Source organism: Schistocerca americana, chromosome 3 (assembly GCF_021461395.2).
Source record: "Schistocerca americana isolate TAMUIC-IGC-003095 chromosome 3, iqSchAmer2.1, whole genome shotgun sequence".
Classification (NCBI taxonomy): domain Eukaryota; kingdom Metazoa; phylum Arthropoda; class Insecta; order Orthoptera; family Acrididae; genus Schistocerca; species Schistocerca americana.
The window spans coordinates 618,563,369-618,583,789 of NC_060121.1; the positions used below are offsets into that span (position 1 = coordinate 618,563,369).

Here is a 20,421-nt window from a genome sequence, read left to right on the forward strand (position 1 = left end):
TTATGACTTCATGTCTCCTGTATTGTATGTCGTACATTAATATTATTTTGCAAGTACATTCAGTGGCATATGTGAAACAGTCAGAGAAATATTTTGCGAATAGAAGTAGAAGCAAGGAAATAATAAATTTAAACATCATGCACAATGTGGCAGATTTCTACGTATGTCTATGTTTATGACGTCATATCTACTGACGTATATATAGAGTACGGTAATATAATGTTATACGTACATTCAGCGGCATATGTGAATATTGTCTGATATATTTATTGCAAACAGAATTAGTAGCAAAAAAGTAATAAACTTAGACGTCATGCATGATGTGACTGGTTTTCACGCAGCCAATCATTTATGACGTCATATCTCCTGATATATGTGTCGAACAGTGACATAATTTTGCACCTACATTCTCTTTGTGCTTACCTCCCTGAGGTATTTTGATTTCTCGAACAGCGGAAGATTACTGAGCAATAAAAATTTTTCATTTTATCATCTTGTAGCGGTTGCCAGCGAGAAAAAAATTCTTGAAGGTTTGAAATTATGTGTAAAGTCTGTTGCAAGTGTCTAAGCGTCTAATTCTGAACTACTGGGTGAATGAAGTCTGGGAATTCACGCTTGTTTTTTACTCCCATCCCCACCACTTTGATAATTAGGTGGTTCTTACCCGTCCCCCTCCCCCCCCCCCCCCCCCCCCTCCAAGAGACTGTTGACTGACATTAAGGTATATGTACACCAAGTTTTGTTGAAATCGGTCCAGCGACTTAGGAGATGGGGAACATGCATCACACACATATACACGCATACGTAAGTCCATTCTTATAATTTGTATTGACTGAAAGTGTAATGACGAATAAAAAGGACATTGAAGGATATAAAATAGTAACGAAAAACCTTATTATAAAACTTGATGTAATTTTCTTATTTTTTTTACAAATAAATAGATAAATATTTTTAAATAAATAAATATTAGACAAGAACTGCAGAGAAACGAAAAGCACATAAACATAATTTTAAAAAAATCATTGGGACGAATGAGTCTACTAACAATGTTATTCTTACAAAAAAATTATTTTTCCGTCAAGTTACTCTACTTTGCGCCTAGCATAGACTGTATTTATGTCTGACGAATCAAAACTGTTATCATTTTCGAGACACTTGAGAACAACTACAAATGGAGGCAGAAATTATAATGGAAGAGTGCACAATACGAAATAATGATCGAAGATAAAGTATTTATCACTGTGTCAGTATAGTCTCCTGTAGACCAACCATTGTCCCACAGGAGTGTAACAGATTTAAATACGGTCTGACCTTTAGAATTGAGACAACGACACGAGGGCACTACGACTAAATCAGGTACATCGAAAAGTGTGTCTGCATCGAGTATCTGCATCTGCTGAAATGCTGAGTAAAAGTCTGTGTTCCCCAGCTCGCGGCGTTTGCAGAGGTGGTCTCCTCGCACCCACCGACCGAGTCAGCCTCCAGTATCGGGGACAACTCTGAGGCCAGCGCCCTCCTGGACGACTACCGGTGGCCCGCCTGCAGGCTTTGCAGCTTGTAGTAGAGGCCGCGTCGCTCCAGCAGCTCAGTGTGTCGGCCTCGTTCTGCGACGCGGCCGTCGTTGATGACGCAGATGACGTCTGCGTCCTGGATGGTCGTCAGCCGGTGAGCGATCGTGATGCACGTGCGCCCCTCCTTCGCCTTGTCCAGCGCCTCCTGAACTACCTGTCCCAAAAGGTCATCGCCATATGTCAGTCACATACACAGAAACAAAAATAGCTGTGGAAGGTGTAACACAAGTAACGTGAACTTTGTACACTGTCGCTCCTCTAAAATGTTACATATACTATCTGTGCAAAAGTATCTGGACACCCTCATGTGATGCAGAGTTGACCACAAGTTGTCATCGTAGACGGACCCTCCAGAATAAAATGAGTCGGTGAGTGATGATATTGTAAGTAGAGAAGCAATAACAGCAATATGGGTTGGTCAGAGAGCTCAGCGACATCGAACATGCACTACTAATTGACGAGACGTCATCAAGTAAAACAGAAGTAACATCTGGCGTTCCTCACGGATGTGTTTTAGGCCCTCTGCTGTTCCTGATCTTCATAAACAATTTAGGAGACAATCTTACGTTTTTTGTAGATTATGCAGTCATTTACCGTATTATAAAGTCATCAGATGATCGAAACAAATTACAAAACGATTTAGACAAGATATCTGTACGGTGCGCTACGTGACAATTAACTCTAGATAATGAAAAGTGTGGAGACCTCCAAAAAAATACTAAAAGATATCCGCTAAATTTCGATTTCTCGACAAATCACACAAATCTAAAGACTTCATATTTAACTAAATACTTAGGGATTACAGTTACGAATAACTTAAGTTGTAACGACCACATAGGTAATTTTGTGGATAAAAGAAACCAAAGACTACATTTGTTGACACAACACTGAGAAAACACAACAGGTGTACTATACGCTTGTATGTCGTTTTCTGCAGTGTGGGGTGAGCATCAGATAGGTTCGACGGAGAATGTCAGAAAAGTTAAAAGAAAGACAGCCATTGATTTTATCACGAAGCAATTTACTTAGCATATCACAGTTCGCATTCCAGAAACGTTGCTCCACAGAGAATGCTGCTTATACATTCACTTATTAAATAGTACAAACCTTAAATAATAATATATCACCAGTTGGTATTTTTGTAATCTTTCTACGACATTTGATTGCACAGATTATGTCACACTCTAGAAGAAATTTAGTTTCACTGGCAGGATGGTTTTTTGTAGAGATTGTTTGTACCATACTTAGCAAACAGATTGCAAAAGTGGGTGCTGAATAATTCAAGCAATGTCTGAAGCATAGAAAATTATAGGGACTGGTGACAGTTCGCGAAGGGAGTCCCACAGTGTTCAATTTTGGGCCCACTTCTATTCCTTATATATGTGAATGACCTTCCACTTAATATTAAATAAGTAGAATTGGTACTTTTTTGCAGACAGAACTACTGTTATAATAAATATCATTAGACACAAAGTGACAGAAGAGATGGTTAATGATATTTTACAAAGAATTATGAAGTAATTTTCAGAAAATTGTCTCTCCCTAAATTTTGAAAAAACACATAATATTCAGTTCTGTGTAACAAACTGAGTCGAAACTACGATTGATGCAGTACATGACTAAGAATCAGTAAGGATGATACATGTTCCAAATTTCTGGGTGTACATATTGATGAAAACTTTAACTGGAAAAAAGCATATTACTGAGTTTCTCAAACAGTTAGGTCCAGCTACTTTTAATCTTCATACAATTGAAAATATTGCTAACAAACAAACCAACCTCTTTACATATTTTGCATATTCTCACAAAATAATATCTTATGGAAAAATTTTCTCGGGTACCTCATCACTTAGAAGGAGAGTACTGATGACACAAAAGTGAACAGTGAGAATAATGTATGGTGTTCACCCACAGACATCATGTAGGCAACTCTTCAAGAAGCTTGGCATTTTAACTACACGGTCACAATATTCACTAATGAAATTCGTCATGAATAGTCTATCACAATTTGAGATGAACAATGATGATTTGAGAAGAACAATGATATCCATACCTTTAACACTAGAGAGAAAAATGACCATTGTTACCTGTTATTAAAGCTGACAGTGGCTGAGAGAGAAATTCAATATACAGCTTTTTATCTTTTGCCCAATAATATAGGACACCTGACATCAAGCGATGCAAGTTTTAAGTCTAAATTAAAATCATTCCTCCTGAACGACTCCCTGTGTTCCATTGACAAATTTGTACGTAAGACCTGATAGCCAGCAGAAAAATTAGTTTTTAAGTGTAGCTGCATGTGTAGGACTCAAATAATAATGAGTTCAATAATGTTGACACTAATCATGTATACATATCCTGTAAAGTATGTAAAGTCAGTCGGCAAGACTCAGCGGAGCAGCGCCTCTGAGGAAGTCCAGCGCAGTCCTGGACGAAACTTAAGGAGCAGAAAAGTTCTTGGACCACGATCTCACATCCCGGAAAGTATATCAACAGCCATGTCACCCGGTCGTGAAAGCCTTCATTCTACATATCCTGTAAACTTACTCATTCCACGTCATTTCGATAAAAGAATCGTTCAGATGTACTGTGGAACATATAACTAACTAACAACAGCTAAACCAAGTCTAGCCAGACCCCATGTACTGACAGGCACTGACTGTGGCCAATGCAGTCAATAGAATTAGAGGAAGGAATAACGCATGCATTCCTAAGTGCTATCAATAGTCCAGCTAGCACAATGAGTATGTGTAGGGAATTACACAGAACGGGACACAATGCTGCAGCTCCTCAAAAGCCACACATTTCCGTAGTCAGTGCTAAGTGAAGCTTGGGGTGTTGTATAGAGCGAAAGCACTGGACAGCGGATGACTGGAAAGGAGTGATTTGCCGTGATGAATCACGCTATACCCTGTGGCAATCCTGTGGAAGGGTTTGGGTGTCGCAAATGCCTGGAGAACTTTACCTGCCATTATGTGTAGGGCCAACAGAAATACAGAGGAGATGATGTCACGTTGTGTAGGAGTTTTAGACCACAGCCGGCCTTGGTGACCGAGCGGTTCTAGGCGCTTCAGTCCGGAACCGCGCGACTGCTACGATCGCCGGTTCTAATCCTTCCTTTGGCATGGATGTGTGTGATGTCCTTAGGTTAGTTAGGTTTAAGTAGTTCTAAGTTCTAGGGGACTGATGACCTCAGATGTTAAGTCCCATAGTGCTCAGAGCCATTTTTTGAGACTACAAAAACGCTAAATGTGAAAGGATTTCCAACACATTTAACAGCATTGCATACTGCATACAGCAGAAGAACTGTTCACACTCGGTGACTGTATCAGCACTACAATGTGCCATATCATAAATAAACATCTAAGAGGGCTTGGCTTGTGAACAATAGCAATCCTGGAATGGAAAACAGTAGGATGAGATGGTGCGATGACTTGGCATCAGACATCAGTGTTCAGCATCACTATCGTCTCTCATTTCGGCTCTTGAGGAAATTTTGCTCTACTGTGGAGTGTGTGCTGATATGAAACTTCCTGGTAGATAAACGCACACGCCGCTGCAGAGCGAAAATTTCATTCGCCCAAGGTGTGGCTAAGCCATCTTTCTGCAATATCCTTTCTTCAAGGAGTGCTAGTCCTGCAGGTTTCACAGGAGAATTATGAAAAGTTTGGAAGGTTGAAGATGAAGTCCCGGCGGAAGTAAAGCACACAGTTTTAATCTGCCAGGATTTTTCATATAAGAACCTCAGTGAAAGTGTCCATACAAAGTTGAAGCAGTCAAAAAGGCGAGTCAAGGGTACACCCTATGTCAACTAATAACTGTCCAGATATTTTTGATAAGGTAATGTATAAATTGAAGGAGCCAAGAATGCCTTTGTTTTTTCCTTTTATTGGCCCTTGAAGACCTAACACTCATGTGTGTATATAATATGCCATTAGTACTTTGGAATATTACTTTTACTTTTTAAATGAATTTCGACTCGTTCCTGAGAACAGTTCGAATCCTCTATCGATGCATACCAGAACACGTAAACTGTCAACAAACATGTATTTCTCGCTTCCTCAGCTTAGAGCTGATGCGCAACACGGAAGAGTGACTGTTCAGATCTTCAGTGTCGACATGCGTTAATGTTATCCAGCTCCCCACATGGAGTGAGTGGCCAGTTTCATCTCCTTGTCTGTCAAAGACATAGAGCACGTTTGGCTTCCTCTAGATAAGCATATGGCCGTTCGAATCCTACCGCTGCTGAACTGTCTGTACTTTTCTATTATACTGCCATCTATTGGTGGTTGTTATTAAGCTCCTCTTGATTTATGATTAACTTGTATGTCAGATGAAGGTTTAGAGGTTCCGATGCATAACCATCGCCAGCTCCTCTAAGCAGTGGGGGCTTAAATCCTGCAGTGCTCCAATGCATCCATTTCTTTTTTTTTTTTTTTCACTTCTACCGGGTTACTTGTTTGCAACATGTAGGTCAAGAGCACGCAGTATTCTTTCAGATTTAAAGCTACAATTGCGAGTGACCGTTTCTTAGTTCTCCCATTCCTGGAACCAAGTAGCTCGGTTCCTTTAAGTGAAAGTAATTTACATTATAGCTATCAGTTACACCAGCCAAGACCAATTATGTTGCACTGGAAGACCAGTTGATATGTAGCTCCACTGTGTCAGTGAAGCACGAAACTGGAAGTGAGGAAGGTACCGAATGGACTACTTATTAAGAACTTCATTTGGTTGGAGATAATTACACAAAGACAATGAGAACTTTTGTGGGCATGTGCAATATTTGAATAATTCAAAAACTCACCAAAAACCAACGCTATTTCTATAGGCAACTCCCCTTCCTCCAACCACTACAATCTCCACCCCCCTTTCATTTTCATAGGACGAAATGCAGGGTTTACTTATCAAAATATCTCTGGTTTTTGACTAGTCGAAGCGCCCGTATTGTCATGAACTATCGTGATAAAAATGAATTTGATGAATGCTAGCGCAAAACATAATAAGAACTGACAGAGGAAGTACAAGAGTTTTACAACGTAAGAGCAATGCTACTTTACATGGTCTAAACGATGGGAAGGAGGCTATCAGGAGAAACGGTTCATCAGGAACAGAATGTAAAGTGAAGAGGAATAAACTAAGTAGAATTTGGTTGGTTGGTTGGTTGGTTTGGGGAAGGAGACCAGACAGCGAGGTCATCGGTCTCATCGGATGAGGGAAGGACGGGGAAGGAAGTCGGCCGTGCCCTTTGAAAGGAACCATCCCGGCATTTGCCTGGAGCGATTTAGGGAAATCACGGAAAACCTAAATCAGGATGGCCGGACGCGGGATTGAACCGTCGTCCTCCCGAATGCGAGTCCAGTGTCTAACCACTGCGCCACCTCGCTCGGTTAGTAGAATTTGAAATGTGGTGATGCAGGGATTACAAATAACGTTGTCAGACAAAAGACGAAATGAAAGGATGCTAGAAAAAAAAATAGGCAAAGTATGTTTGGTAAGCTATGGAGAATATTTAATTGGGTACTGGAAGTACCAACAGAAAGCACGACTTGAATGGGCATTAAAATATTACAGGTAACAGTATGTAAAACAAATATTGAATATGTTGAGTTTACTAGAGATAAGGCACATTGAGGACTTAAAGAAACGAAGCCACTGATTTCCCAATTTCGTAATGGAGCAAGTAAGTGCAAAAGAGTAAAGAGAAATGCGTAGAAATTTGTATCATTAATAGAGGAGCATTCTGACTGTACGTCGTTCCCACAGTGACTGCAATAAACACTACACAATAATTCTAATAAGATTAGTTTACCTTCTCACTCTCGGCATCGAGTGCAGATGTAGCCTCGTCGAGCAGCAGTATCTTAGGGTCCCGGACGAGCGCCCTCGCAATGGCCACGCGCTGCTTCTGCCCTCCAGACAGCTGCATGCCCTTCTCTCCCATACGTGTGTCGTAGCCCTGCAAGCGGAAATTTAAACAATTGTTCATGAAATTGTTATGCATTAATATGGCATCAAACCTGATGTTCCAAAACTACACCAATGTTCCTTAGAGACAGAAGAACAAAATTCCCAATTGTGAATACATGACGTATGAAAATTTGTGCCGGACCCAGACTCGAACCCGGATTTCCTGCTTTACGCGATCGATCTCCGTAACCACTTCGGCTATCCGAGTATGCCCCCCATATGTCACCGTGTGCCCACGTCCTACTCTTGCACAGTTGCTCTGAGTCTCGCACCGAGCGAGGTGGCGCAGTGGTTATCACACTGGACTCGCATTCGTGAGGACGACGGTTCAATCCCGCGTCCGGCAATCCTGATTTAGGTTTTCCGTGATTTCCCTAAATCGATCCAGGCAAATGCCGGGATGGTTCCTTTGAAAGGGCACGGCCGACTTCCTTCCCCTTCCTTCCCTAACCTGATGAGACCGATGACCTCGCAGTTTGGTCTCTTCCCCCAAAACAACCCCAACTTTTAGTCTCGCAGAGTGAAAGACTTCTTTATTATTGTAGCTGCCTGTCTAGGTATGTATACTATTATGCAGTGTCTGTGTTTTACGGTGTACTATGCAATGTCCTTCATACATGTAGTATGCAATGTCCGAAGGACATTTGATTACCATCTTCATCACGCAGTGAAAGCTGTCAGATTCCATAACAGTGGAGAGTCGAAAATTTAACAACTTTTAATGTAACGTAAGGGGAACACAGAAACAAGCATGAGACACTACTGCGGTATCTTATTAACAAGAAACAACAGAATTGCAGGAATTTTTCCAAAAGGCCTGCTTCCAATGACGCAGAACGCGTAACAGCTAAGCCCTTGTCGAAGATTTCTGGCGTAGTCCAAACCTCTTCTCATGCTGTGTGTTTGCTGCCAAAACTCGTTTCATAGTTCCCAAGGTTTTAAGTCGACCTAGTTTAGCCCTAAACGTAGATAAATGTAATATAATGCGCATACATAGGGGCAGAAATCCATTCCAGTACGATTATGCCATAGGTGGTAAATCATTGGAAGCGGTAACGACCGTAAAATACTTAGGAGTTACTATCCGGAGCGATCTGAAGTGGAATGATCACATAAAACAAATAGTGGGAAAAGCAGGCGCCAGGCTGAGATTCATAGGAAGAATTCTAAGAAAATGTGACTCATCGACGAGAGAAGTAGCTTACAAAACGCTTGTTCGTCCGATTCTTGAGTATTACTCATCAGTATGGGACCCTTACCAGGTTGGATTAATAGAAGAGATAGACATGATCCAGCGAAAAGCAGCGCGATTCGTCATGGGGACATTTAGTCAGCGCGAGAGCGTTACGGAGATGCTGAACAAGCTCCAGTGGCGGACACTTCAAGAAAGGCGTTACGCAATACGGAGAGGTTTATTATCGAAATTACGAGAGAGCACATTCCGGGAAGAGATGGGCAACATATTACTACCGCCCACATATATCTCGCGTAATGATCACAACGAAAAGATCCGAGAAATTAGAGCAAATACGGAGACTTACAAGCAGTCGTTCTTCCCACGCACAATTCGTGAATGGAACAGGGAAGGGGGGATCAGACAGTGGTACAATAAGTACCCTCCGCCACACACCGTAAGGTGGCTCGCGGAGTATAGATGTAGATGTGGCGGTAGACTTTGGGCTCCATATTTTCGATGAGGTTTCTTGCATGCACGTCTTTAATGTGAAAACAAAGTTTCTTGCGATGACATTCTTGTGAAAAAAAATTACCGGTTTTCTTGACGCGTTACTCTGGACGAACCCTCACGCTTTCGACGATCACCAACATCGTCTTTTTAAGAAGCAGCTGTTGGGGCTGCTGTGACGGTAGTCTTTTATAGCACAAAGACGGTCTGTGATTGGTCAGCGTACGTGATCATTATATTATATAGCCATAGATAATGCCGACGTCTGGTGCGCCACCGCTCCCGTAGAAATGTAAAGCGATTTGATATATATCCAAGTTTCCATTATCATTTTGACATAATCCGTATAGCTACCATCCAGTTGTTGGAATAAACTGCCATATTTGTTTCAAAAGCAAAGCCGTTCTTTGATTAAACTGTACACATCACACGTTATCTGTATCGGCTGAAGTGCATTTTCGGAGCTTAAGGCTTGACTGTCTTGGCAGTTAAAGAGTTTGTGTTTACGGAAAAGTAAATATTTCTTTAGTAGCCTATTTAAGGATTTATTTTTTAAAGCATGCCATTTCTAGTAACTGTCGGCAAAGTGTTTTTGTTCAGATGTGAACAGCGAAACATTACGCCGTAGTGACTGCTACCTATTGCTTCTCATAAAGAAAATTTATCGGTAGTTCTTATGAAATATCAGTTCGAGTAAATCAGTTGAGGCACCGAGCTCCCATTCAAAAAATTCGCTACAGAAATATTACAAGATTCAATCCTTTTTTTTGGTAATAGTAGGACAAAAATTAACGTCCGTGGACAATTGAAACGTTGAGTAAGACAACCAAACTTGTCAAATTTACGAAAGCTCAGAATTCTACACAAGAAAAATATACAGAGAATGATGAAAAGTGGAGTATGTAGTACGGATTACTGATGACATCGAGTCTGGCTTGTATAAGAAGATAAAGTGTAAGGAGTAGGACAAACAACTGGCAGCTTGTTAGAGCAGTAAAAAGAATGATGAGTGCGTAGAAAGCATGTCGCAGATGCCACAACAACCGGTAAACACGTAAGGTCTGTCAGTGCAGAAATAAGGTTTGCACGGCCAGTGCCCGTTCGAATAAAATCCTGTTAGACATTATGCCGCGTCATTTTTAAACAACAAAAAATATAGGCAGCAGTCGTTTTTAGAGTTTCTCTGAGGACGAAGACTACGAAGACGTTCGAAACGTCGGATTTATAGTCGTTTTGTTTCGGCGGCCTAAATCTCTAAAAGGCTTTTATTCAAGTCGTTAACGTTTTCCAATTACAAAGCAAACACTAAAAAATCGAAGAAAACTCTAACACTCCACTTGTATCTTCGGTTTCACAATATCGAAATTGTATCTCTGCTAAGTTTTTACCGAAGAGAATACTGCTAGTTGATGGAATATTCGGTAACATCGTGCTCATAAACAACATTTAATGGACGGTAAACTCATTTGTGGAGACGTTCAACACGTACCCATGAGTGAATGTGTACTATAAAATACAGGAGATACAGTCATGTGGACTGCGGTTCATACGTACTCCACACTCAAAAGTAACTGGATAAATCTCGATATGTATGATTCCTGCATCATTATTACGTCTGGCTCATGACGTATCAAAATCTGGCGCTAATTAATAACATTTCCCTTCATTCCCTCCCCTTCCCTGCGTACCCATTCCCGTCGCCTCCCAGGCATCAGCATACGAATGTGAGGCAACCTTACACGTATCATTAATAAATGAAACACATAGTTTTAACGTTACGCATTATTATGAAACATTAACGCTGTGGGAATCAATTTTTACCTTGTGGATACTCTTCCAAGTACCGACCGAGTATTTCAAGCATGTTATACAAATTGACTGAAACGGTTATTCTAACAAAAATTTAGGTTATTCTAACACCTGAGTGTGCAATTGCACCACATCTTATAACAGAATTTCCCACCTGCATCATTATTCTCCCGTTGTCATGATCTAGAAATTCTGAAAAGAAACTTAATTCTGTCTTTTAACCCTTTATTTTAGTCCGCAGGTCACACAACAGTTTCCATATTGTTGAACTCATTCACTCAATTTCAGATTCTAAGTATGCTTACCGGATCAGTCAGTGTATTAAGTAAGTCAGTGTTGACGTTAGCACTGTTCTTGAGTTACTTAAGTTCATTATTCCGGTTAACCTGACTAATTTTATGAGTTGCATGTGTTCACTACGCTCCTTGCTCACCATTATTCTCAGACGACATTTTTAATTTACTGACCTCAGTACTAATTCTCACTCAGCGCTACGACTTCTTCATTTTAAACTATATGATCAAATGACATCGTTTTCGAGCAACAGAAACTCAATTCCGAAATCGATTGGGCTTAGAAAACACTGCGACTTCTCCTACACAGGTCTATGTAACTTTTGAGGCTCCTAATTATCAACATTAAACAATGAGAACAGACGAGCAAATCTGAAGCCACTAAACGCAAAATCGCCTGCAATGTAAAGACTATAAACTACACCCAAGACATGATAGCATTACACTGGTCAGGAATAAATATTAACATGGCAGCCCGTGTTACATACCTGGGGCAGAGAAGCGATGAAGTTGTGGATGTTGGATTTTTTGGCAGCTTCAATGATTTCGACCATGGTCACCTCCCTGGAGTTGTCGCCATATGCGATGTTCTCTGCAATGGTCCTGTCGAACAGCACTGGTTCTTGGGACACAAGACCCATTTGCTCCCGCAAGTTCGCCATCTTGACCTTTGACACGTCTCGGCCGTCCAGTGACTATTGAAAAAGTTCATTCTAATTAGAGAAGAACTTTACTTTTGCCGCATTTATATTGAAATCTAAAACATCCAATGATATAGCGACACAATACAAAAAGGATGTAGCGGTTTGTATCGGACCATTCTGAAAAAGAAAAGACATTATACGAAGTGTGTTCTCTGCTCGTTAGTTTCCGAGATACACCTACTGGAGACTATCGTGGAACTGGGACGGCATATGATGGTCAATTAACAATGCTTTATTTTACTGACAATTTCCATTTACAGATCTTGATACCTGACAGTAAAATACTTTGTTTCTCCTCCCCACTGGAATAGTCGACACTTTGCGAGAGAGGTCGTCAACTCGCCCCAAACTTGATTTAAAGCACTTTCGACTTTCGTTGGGCTTTTGACACGATATAGGTTCAATTTTAACGTGCGAGTTTTGTTCTCCAATTGTCCCAATAATAGAGACCTTGGGCAAGCTCATTTTTTATTTCGCGTTACGTAAAACAGAGGACCAAATGGTTCAAGTGGCTCTGAGCACTATGGGACTCAACATCTGGGGTCATCAGTCCCCTAGAACCTAGAATTACTTAAACCTAACTAACCTAAGGACGTCACACACATCCATGCCCGAGGCACGATTCGAACCTGCGACCGTAGCGGTCACACGGTTCCAGACTGAAGCGCCTATGGATAAAATAAATCACTCGCTTCTTCTTCGAGCAGTGATCTGCAACTTACGTAGATTTTTTCATGTTACACCATCCTGCCCTGTACAGTATTTATGAAATAACCCCCATAAATATCGCATCTTTACATGCTTCAGGACGTTAGAAAGTTGAAATGGAAGATTTCAAGCGAGAAAAAAAGAAAATACGTATGACGCAACCCATTCTCTCAGGAGACTTACCGGTAATGACACACGATGTTAAATAAAGACATATTTAGATATCTTTGTAAGAAAACATAAGTAGCAGCTTATATTAGGTAACTCCAGAGGTATTGAGAAACATAAAACATAAGGGTATGTTAAAAGAGGGAAGTAAGTGGCTCGAATGTTAGTGAAAGATCGAAGAACGTTGTAAGAATGTGGAATGAACAAGAAAGACTGGAAAAGTCTCATTTGGTATATGTTTAATAAAATGCTCCTAAGACAAAAAAAATATCTCAGTTTCCTAACTGAAGTGTCAGATGACAGAATACTCACCACAATGCCAGATATAGGGTCGTAGAACCTCTCGAGCAGCTGTATGCAGGTGGACTTGCCGCAACCAGAGGGCCCCACCAGTGCCACTGTCTGGCCTGGCTGCACCTCCAAGTCTAGGCCCTTGAGCACCAGGCTGGCAACTCGCGTGGGGTACGCGAACTCGACTCCAGAGTAGCGCACATCGCCGTGGCTCTCCTGTGGAGACAGTAAAGTCACTGATGTAGCAGTGAAACTCCTAGCCTCAGCATGCTAAGCGAGTGAACTGAGATTCAGCCTTGCAGATACAACTCGTAGCTGGCCAAGCAAACCAAGGTACTCTCTCTGACGCCCCTTGCCCCTATCTCTCTCTCTCTCTCTCTCTCTCTCTCTCTCTCTCTCTCTCTCTACCACGCCCTGACTCACGCCGACTGCTAGTGCCATGCAGCAGTGCAGCTCAGTCGCTGCTGGAGTGCTGGTTATAATAGTTACTGTTTTACTGTTCCTATTAACAAGTATCGCACTAGAATAATATTTTTGACAGCTCTGTCTGATGGGGACGTAAAATCCCGCTTTAAAAATCATTTTGTTTATAATGGGAAACAAACCTATGCTTTCCGTCAATGCTGGTCGTCGCATGTAAGACGTGATGAGCAGTATTTTCTTGTGACGACTCCAGTGACACATTGCAAAAACAGAACTGCAAATATCTACCGAAATACCAGGGAAAATGCACCTGGTGACAGTACAGACGCTCGGTATGTATAAGTGGCACTCAAATGAAAACGAGACGGACGGACGAAAGGTAAGTAAACTATGCATTATTTCAAACGTTATCGCCATAACTGTTAATATATTTAATCCATTGTGAGACAAGACGGTTAACGCCTACATGCAAAAATGTTGGCTGTTGTCTACAGAAGAAGGATTTTTAAAGCGTAATTTTACGTCCCCATCTGATAGAGCGGTCCAAAATATTATTCTAGACGATACTACTTAACAGGGACAGTCAAACAGGAACTGTAATCAGTACTCCAGCAGCGACTGAGCAGCACTGCTGCGTGGCATTAGCAGCCAGCGTGAGTCAGGGCGGTGTGATAGAAAGGGGGAGGGGGGGGGGGGAGAGAGAGAGAGAGAGAGAGAGAGAGAGAGAGAGTACTGTGGCATGCTTGGCCAGCTATGAAGTGTACCTACAAGGCTGAATCCTAATTCATTGCACGCAGGCAGGCACTCCCTCGTCCGAAGCAAATCTACAGCAAAGAACGTCTTTCTTCAGGGCTCAAAAAATGAGGAAATCGCATGGCGAGAGATCGGGACTGTGTGGATGGTGTATAAGGAGTCCCAAGCATAGGCGAACCAGCCTTGGCAACATGTGGTCGGGCATTCTGTTGGTAGGTTGTTTCGACTACGCTGTAGAAGTTTTGCTGCTAACACAGCTTCCATACAGTACTGAACAAAGCTTCCATACAGCTCTGCACTCTAACGATGTGGATTCCATATTTGTGGAGCCACAAAGAAAAACATTCATAGCCGTTCATTTGCTTCGGGAGAAGAGGAACACACATGGATGCAATCATGATTCCGTAGTCAACCGCAAACATTTTTCCATAAATGCTTTGACCGCCTCGTCTCAGGGTAGCATAAATGTATTAAACAATTATAGCGATTACTTCTGAAATAATAGGCAGTTTACTTATGATTTTCCATCTGTCTCGTTTTCATTGGAATGTCCCCATATACTGTATAAACACACATACTGTTCAGTAGTTCGGCAGGCATCAATAATAATATGTAGCCCCTATATCCAGTCCGGGAGTGTGATTGTAAAGATCAAGAACTTTACGATATCTCAACCATGAGATTCGTACTCGTACAGCCTCACATGCCTTCTAAGTAGAATGCACTGTTTACGCAAAAAGTGAAGCGTTAGAAGACATGCTCGCTTGCCAATGCAATTTCGTATGTATACATACCAGTGGATACGTAAATGATTGTAGTTGCAAAAAATGTTCCAATGTGTGTGAATTCCTAAGGGACCAAACTGTTGAGGTCATCGGTCCCTAGACTTACACACTACTTAAACTAACTTAGGCTACGAACAACACACACACACGCACGCCCGAGGGAGGACTCGAACCTCCGGCGGGAGGGGATTGTAGTTGCAGTTCTCTGTGAGAGCTAGTACCGTTACCAGAATTCATCAGTGTTGCTTGTGTTTAGTGGTGTTACTCGGAATTGTGTGGTAAATATGAGATGTAACGAGACTTAAATGTCGAGTAATCACTGTGAAGAACACTGAGATGCCGCGTACTTGTGTGAGACCGATATTACCACGTGACAGTTAGAAAGGGGTTTCATTGTGGGTCTCCATTTGGCCAGCTGTCAAATGTACAAGATCTAAATTTGTACAGCATTCGACAGTGGCTTAATGTTGAACTGCAAAGGAACGTGAGAGCAGGGATACTTGTCGTCAACGTTACAGTCAACCACATGTACTCATAAAGATGGTGGATCTGCCGTATCGGACACCAGGCACATCGTAACCCTTTACATCTGCGCCTGCCACCATAGAACGAGCAGTGGACTTCCTGCAACATTCTGTGTCCTCCTCCACTATTGGTCAGAGACGAGCAGCAACCGGACTAGGGAACTACTGTCCCATGATTAGGCTGTTGTTGACACCACAACACAAACGGCTGCCTTTGCAGTGGTACGTTTACCGGGAAGCACGGACTGCTGATTAATCGCGTTACATTGGGTTCCAACCCCGGATGACCATCGTCATGGAGTATGGCGGCGTCCTGGTAGAGGTCCCATTCTTCCAGTGTTTTGGAGAGGCACAGAGGTGCTACTCGTGGCGTCATAGTGTGGGAAGTCATCGGGTATGACTTCAGGTTACGGCTAGTAGTGACTGAAGGGTCTCTGACGACACAACGGTGCGTCACGGACATTCTGCGTCCTCGTGTATTTCCTCTCAAGTGACAGTACCGGTGGATCACTTTCCAACAGGACAATTCTCGTCCACAAATGGCATGTGTCTCTATGACCTGCGTATTTTGAGGTATTCTCGTGGCCAGCAAGATCCCCATATCTGTTCTCGATGGAACATGGGTGGTACCAGCTCGAAGATCAACTCCGTCCCAGTGCCAAGATATCAAGGATCAGTTAAAACAATAAAGTTCCATCTTGCCTCAAGCGAGGATACAACGGTTCTTTGACACACTTCCTAAACGAATGAGTCTATGCGTTTAGGCCATAGGGCGTGCGCTGTCCTATTGATAAGTGGGCTCATACTGCCAAGTTCTTTGCAAATTTGACTGGATTTTGTAATCAGTGCAATAACAGATATACCCTCTCAGGCCATGAAGATATATTTCGTTTCACACTCCCCTTCTGGATGCTTCATTTTTTTTAGACAGTGTATTTAAGGCAATATCGGACCTGCATTCGGAAATTTGTCATAACCTTGAAGCAAATTCCGATTAAAACACGACAGCTAAAAGATATTCCACAGTTTCGTTCGTGTATCAGTCAGATGAGGGTCACTATAAGAGAAGCGCAATATTAAAAACTCAGTACATATGTGAGTTAACCGCCATTGTACTTAGTTGTTATTTTCGCTTTCTATTGACGTAGAAGTCCTATGATCGATTCGTGGTGTTCATCCCTAATTTTTATGGCCAGAGAAGGTCTAACACGGTGTCCAGTCAGCCTCGTGGAACTATATGAGAGGTTATGGGAGAGAATGACAGGAAACTAGAGAGCTTACAAATGAGTGAGGGATTAGTTGTATTTATTTAATATATCTATTATCGACGTGAATTACACTCACACACACACACACACACGCACTCACACACACACACACAATCCAATTCAATAATTTTAAAAAAATTCCATTAATAATTTCATAGCTAATCAACGTTCAGCAGTAACAAATTATTTTATGGTTGTCTTAGAACAAATTTTCTGGTGAGGAGTGGGCGGAACGCCAACTACAGGTGTTTCCCATACTCACCCACTTGTCTTCCAGAGCGTCAGGGGCATCGAGAACTCTAGGCTGTCTCTTGAAGAGGTGGAATGCGTTAGAAGCGGCGTCTATGCCCTTCTGGAAGTTAGGCGCGAAGGAAAGGATGTTCGATACAATGTTTGTACCCATGATGAGAGCGTTTGACACTCTGTGGAAATAAAAATCGAATCAGGTCACAGATCAGAGAGGCTCCCTAGATTTAAACAGTTAACGTGCACACATCTGACGAATTTTTCAATACCTAAGAACTGAAATAATTGCAGTTTTGCACACACCATATCAAACATGGCCGTAGCCTTCTTTATCAAACGTCAAGCTAACTGATAATTATGACAACCGAGATTTCGCAAGCAATAGTTTCATTTTGCTCAGTAGCAACATGTGTCTTATCTTCACGACTGAACTACAGATTACCATATCAGCGGGTCAGCTGAGAGATAAAATACATGTAGATAACAAGTGCGTAAGTAGTAATCAACATTAGACCGACGTTGTATCTTTTCACCAAGGCAAGTAGATTGCGATTGGATTCCAAAAATTCGCGAATACATATTCAAAAAATGTGTGTGGAATCTTATGGGACTTAACTGCTAAGGTCATCAGTCCCTAAGCTTACACACTGCTTAACCTAAATTATCCTAAGACATCCACATACACCCATGCCCGAGGGAGGATTCGAACCTCCGCCGGGATCAGCCGCACGGTCCATGACTGTAGCACCTTAGACCGCTCGGCTAATCCCGCGTGGCGAATACATATTCCAAAAGATTATAACATCACTACCTTCTCCAAAATATGAGGTCTCAAACATTATTTTGATTGAAAACGAGTGTAATTCAAGTCAATGCTTGCGATACTTGGAATAGACAATTAAACAGACAAACAGCATGATCCTCTAAATGTTTATACACTGAAGCGCCAAAGAAAGTGGTATAGGCATTCATATTCAAATATAGACATGCAAAAACAGGCAAAATACGGCGCTGCGCTCGGCAACACCTATATAAGACAACAAGTGTCTGGCGCAGGTCTAGATCGGTTAGTGCTGCTACAATGGCAAGTTATAAAGGTTTAAGTGAGTTTGAACATGGTGTTATAGTCGGTGCACAAGTGGTGGGACAGAGCATCTCAGAGGTAGCGATGAAGTGGGGATTTTCCGGTACGACCATTTCACGAGTGTACCGTGACTATCAGGAATCTGGTAAAACATCAAATCTCCGACATCGCTGAGGCCAGAAAAAGATCTTGAAAGAACGGGATGAACGACGACTGAAGAGAATCTTTCAACGTGACAGAAGTGCAACCCTTCCGCAAATTGCTGCATATTTCAATGCTGGGCCATCAACAAGTGTCAGCGTGCGAACCATTCAACGAAACTTCATCAGTATGGGCTTTCGTAGCCGAAGGCTCACTCGTGTACCCTTGATGACTGCACTACAAAAAGCTTTACACCTCGCCTGGCGACAATGGGCTGTTGATGACTGGAAACATGATGTCTGGTCGGATGAGTATCGTTTCAAATTGTATCGAGCGGATGAACGTGTACGCGTATGGAGACAACCTCATGAATCCATGGAGGCTGCATGTCAACAGGGTAATGTTACAGCTGGTGGAGGCTCTGTAATTATGTGGGTTGTGTGCAGCTGGAGTGATATGGGACTCCTGATATGTCTAGATACGACTCTGAAAAGTGACACGTACGTAAGTACCCTGTCTGATCACCTGCATCCATTCATGTCCATTGTGCATTCCGATGGACTTGGGCAATTCCAGCAGGATAATATGATACCCTAGACGTCCAGAATGGCTACAGAGTGGCTCCAGGAACACTCTTCTGACTTCTGAGTTTAAACACTTCCGTTGGCCACCAAACTCCCCAGAAATGAACATTGTTGAGCATATCTGGGATGCCTTGCAACGTGCTGTTCAGAACAGATCTCTACCACCTCGTACGGTTACCGATTTATGGACAGCTCTGTAGGATTCATGGTGTCAGTTCCATTCAGCACAATCTCAGACATTAGTCGTGTCCATGCCACTTTGTGTTGCGGCGCTTCTGCGTGCTTCTTTAATCGAGTGATAAAAAGGTATTCCTTCGCCAGAAAAATAAAAAGCTGAATATAAACATACCTGATACAACTCTGCTTATAAAAGAATGATGCAATTTTCGCTTCTAGAAATAATCGTACTGAGTTGCAAACACGTCTTCCTAAGTTTCCCATGTGTGAAGTATTCAGTATAGCGCTGTCTCACTCATACATCTGCTCGGAATAGAGTAGTAGTGGGGTAAGCCGGAGCACTGAGCAGACTCGGCTACGCTCGCCTGAGTAAGAGTCTGTCGACTACACCTTACGAAGTATGTAAGACTTTTAAGTAACTTTCACGCAAACTCCACAGTAGTGGGGGAAGCACTGAGCCGACTCGGCTACACTCGCATGTGTAAGAGTCTGTCAACTACACCCTACAAAGTATGTAAATCTCTTAAGTAGCTATCACGCAAACTCCATTTACTATTTTCTCTGTTGATAGTTGTCTGAGCTATAGTGAACATAGATCCACATAGGTTTCGCGTAGGAAGCGCAATATCAGTGTAGAAACAGTCTGCTTCCTGTACAGGACCTGCACAGTGATTAACGACAAGGCATTTACAGTCCCTAGCAGTCTCAGTTTCGCAGGGTGGTACTCACTTGTAAACGTTCTCGTAGGGCAGGCCTTCCGACGCGATGAGCGATCCGCCGAGCCTCATGGCCGCGGCGTACGCGAAGAAGCCGACGCTCCGCGACAGCGCGTACGTCAGGGCGCGCACGTGGACGCGGCGCTTGGACACGTCGAGCGCGGGCTGCAGCTCCGCCATGTACTGCGCGAGGAACTGCCGCTCGCGGCCCAGACCCAGCACCGTGCGGATGTTGCCCACCGACTCCACCGCCACCTGCCACAAGCGTCATCATGCCTCTGCCTACACAGTGCACAGTACACAGGAAAGTATCCGTGTGGCACTGATGGGTCGATTCCCTGAGGGGTGCCAGATCCCCTCGTGCGTATATGGCTACTTTCCAACACGACCTGTAAGTTTTCAACACTCAGTACATTATGTGATCAGAAGCACCTGGACACCTCCATGTTGTTGTTGTGGCCTTGAGGCCGAAGACTGGTTTGACGCAGTTGCCCAAACTACTCTATCCTATGCAAGCATCTTCAG

The 20,421-nt window shown here is 42.6% G+C and overlaps 1 protein-coding gene across 1 annotated transcript in view; it reads right to left on the reverse strand.

Moving 5' to 3' along the window:
- Positions 1-1,006: 1,006 nt before the first annotated feature.
- The window catches only part of LOC124606258 (ATP-dependent translocase ABCB1-like), an 86,290-nt gene continuing 66,875 nt past the window's right edge, over positions 1,007-20,421 (reverse strand). The window contains exons 14-19 of the mRNA XM_047138235.1: positions 19,910-20,151; positions 17,211-17,370; positions 13,217-13,411; positions 11,813-12,019; positions 7,381-7,527; positions 1,007-1,725 (exon numbers count right to left, since the gene is read on the reverse strand). Of these exons, the coding sequence (XP_046994191.1) occupies positions 1,525-1,725; positions 7,381-7,527; positions 11,813-12,019; positions 13,217-13,411; positions 17,211-17,370; positions 19,910-20,151 (1,152 nt within the window). The 3' untranslated portion in view covers positions 1,007-1,524. The remainder of the gene's footprint in view (positions 1,726-7,380; positions 7,528-11,812; positions 12,020-13,216; positions 13,412-17,210; positions 17,371-19,909; positions 20,152-20,421) is intronic.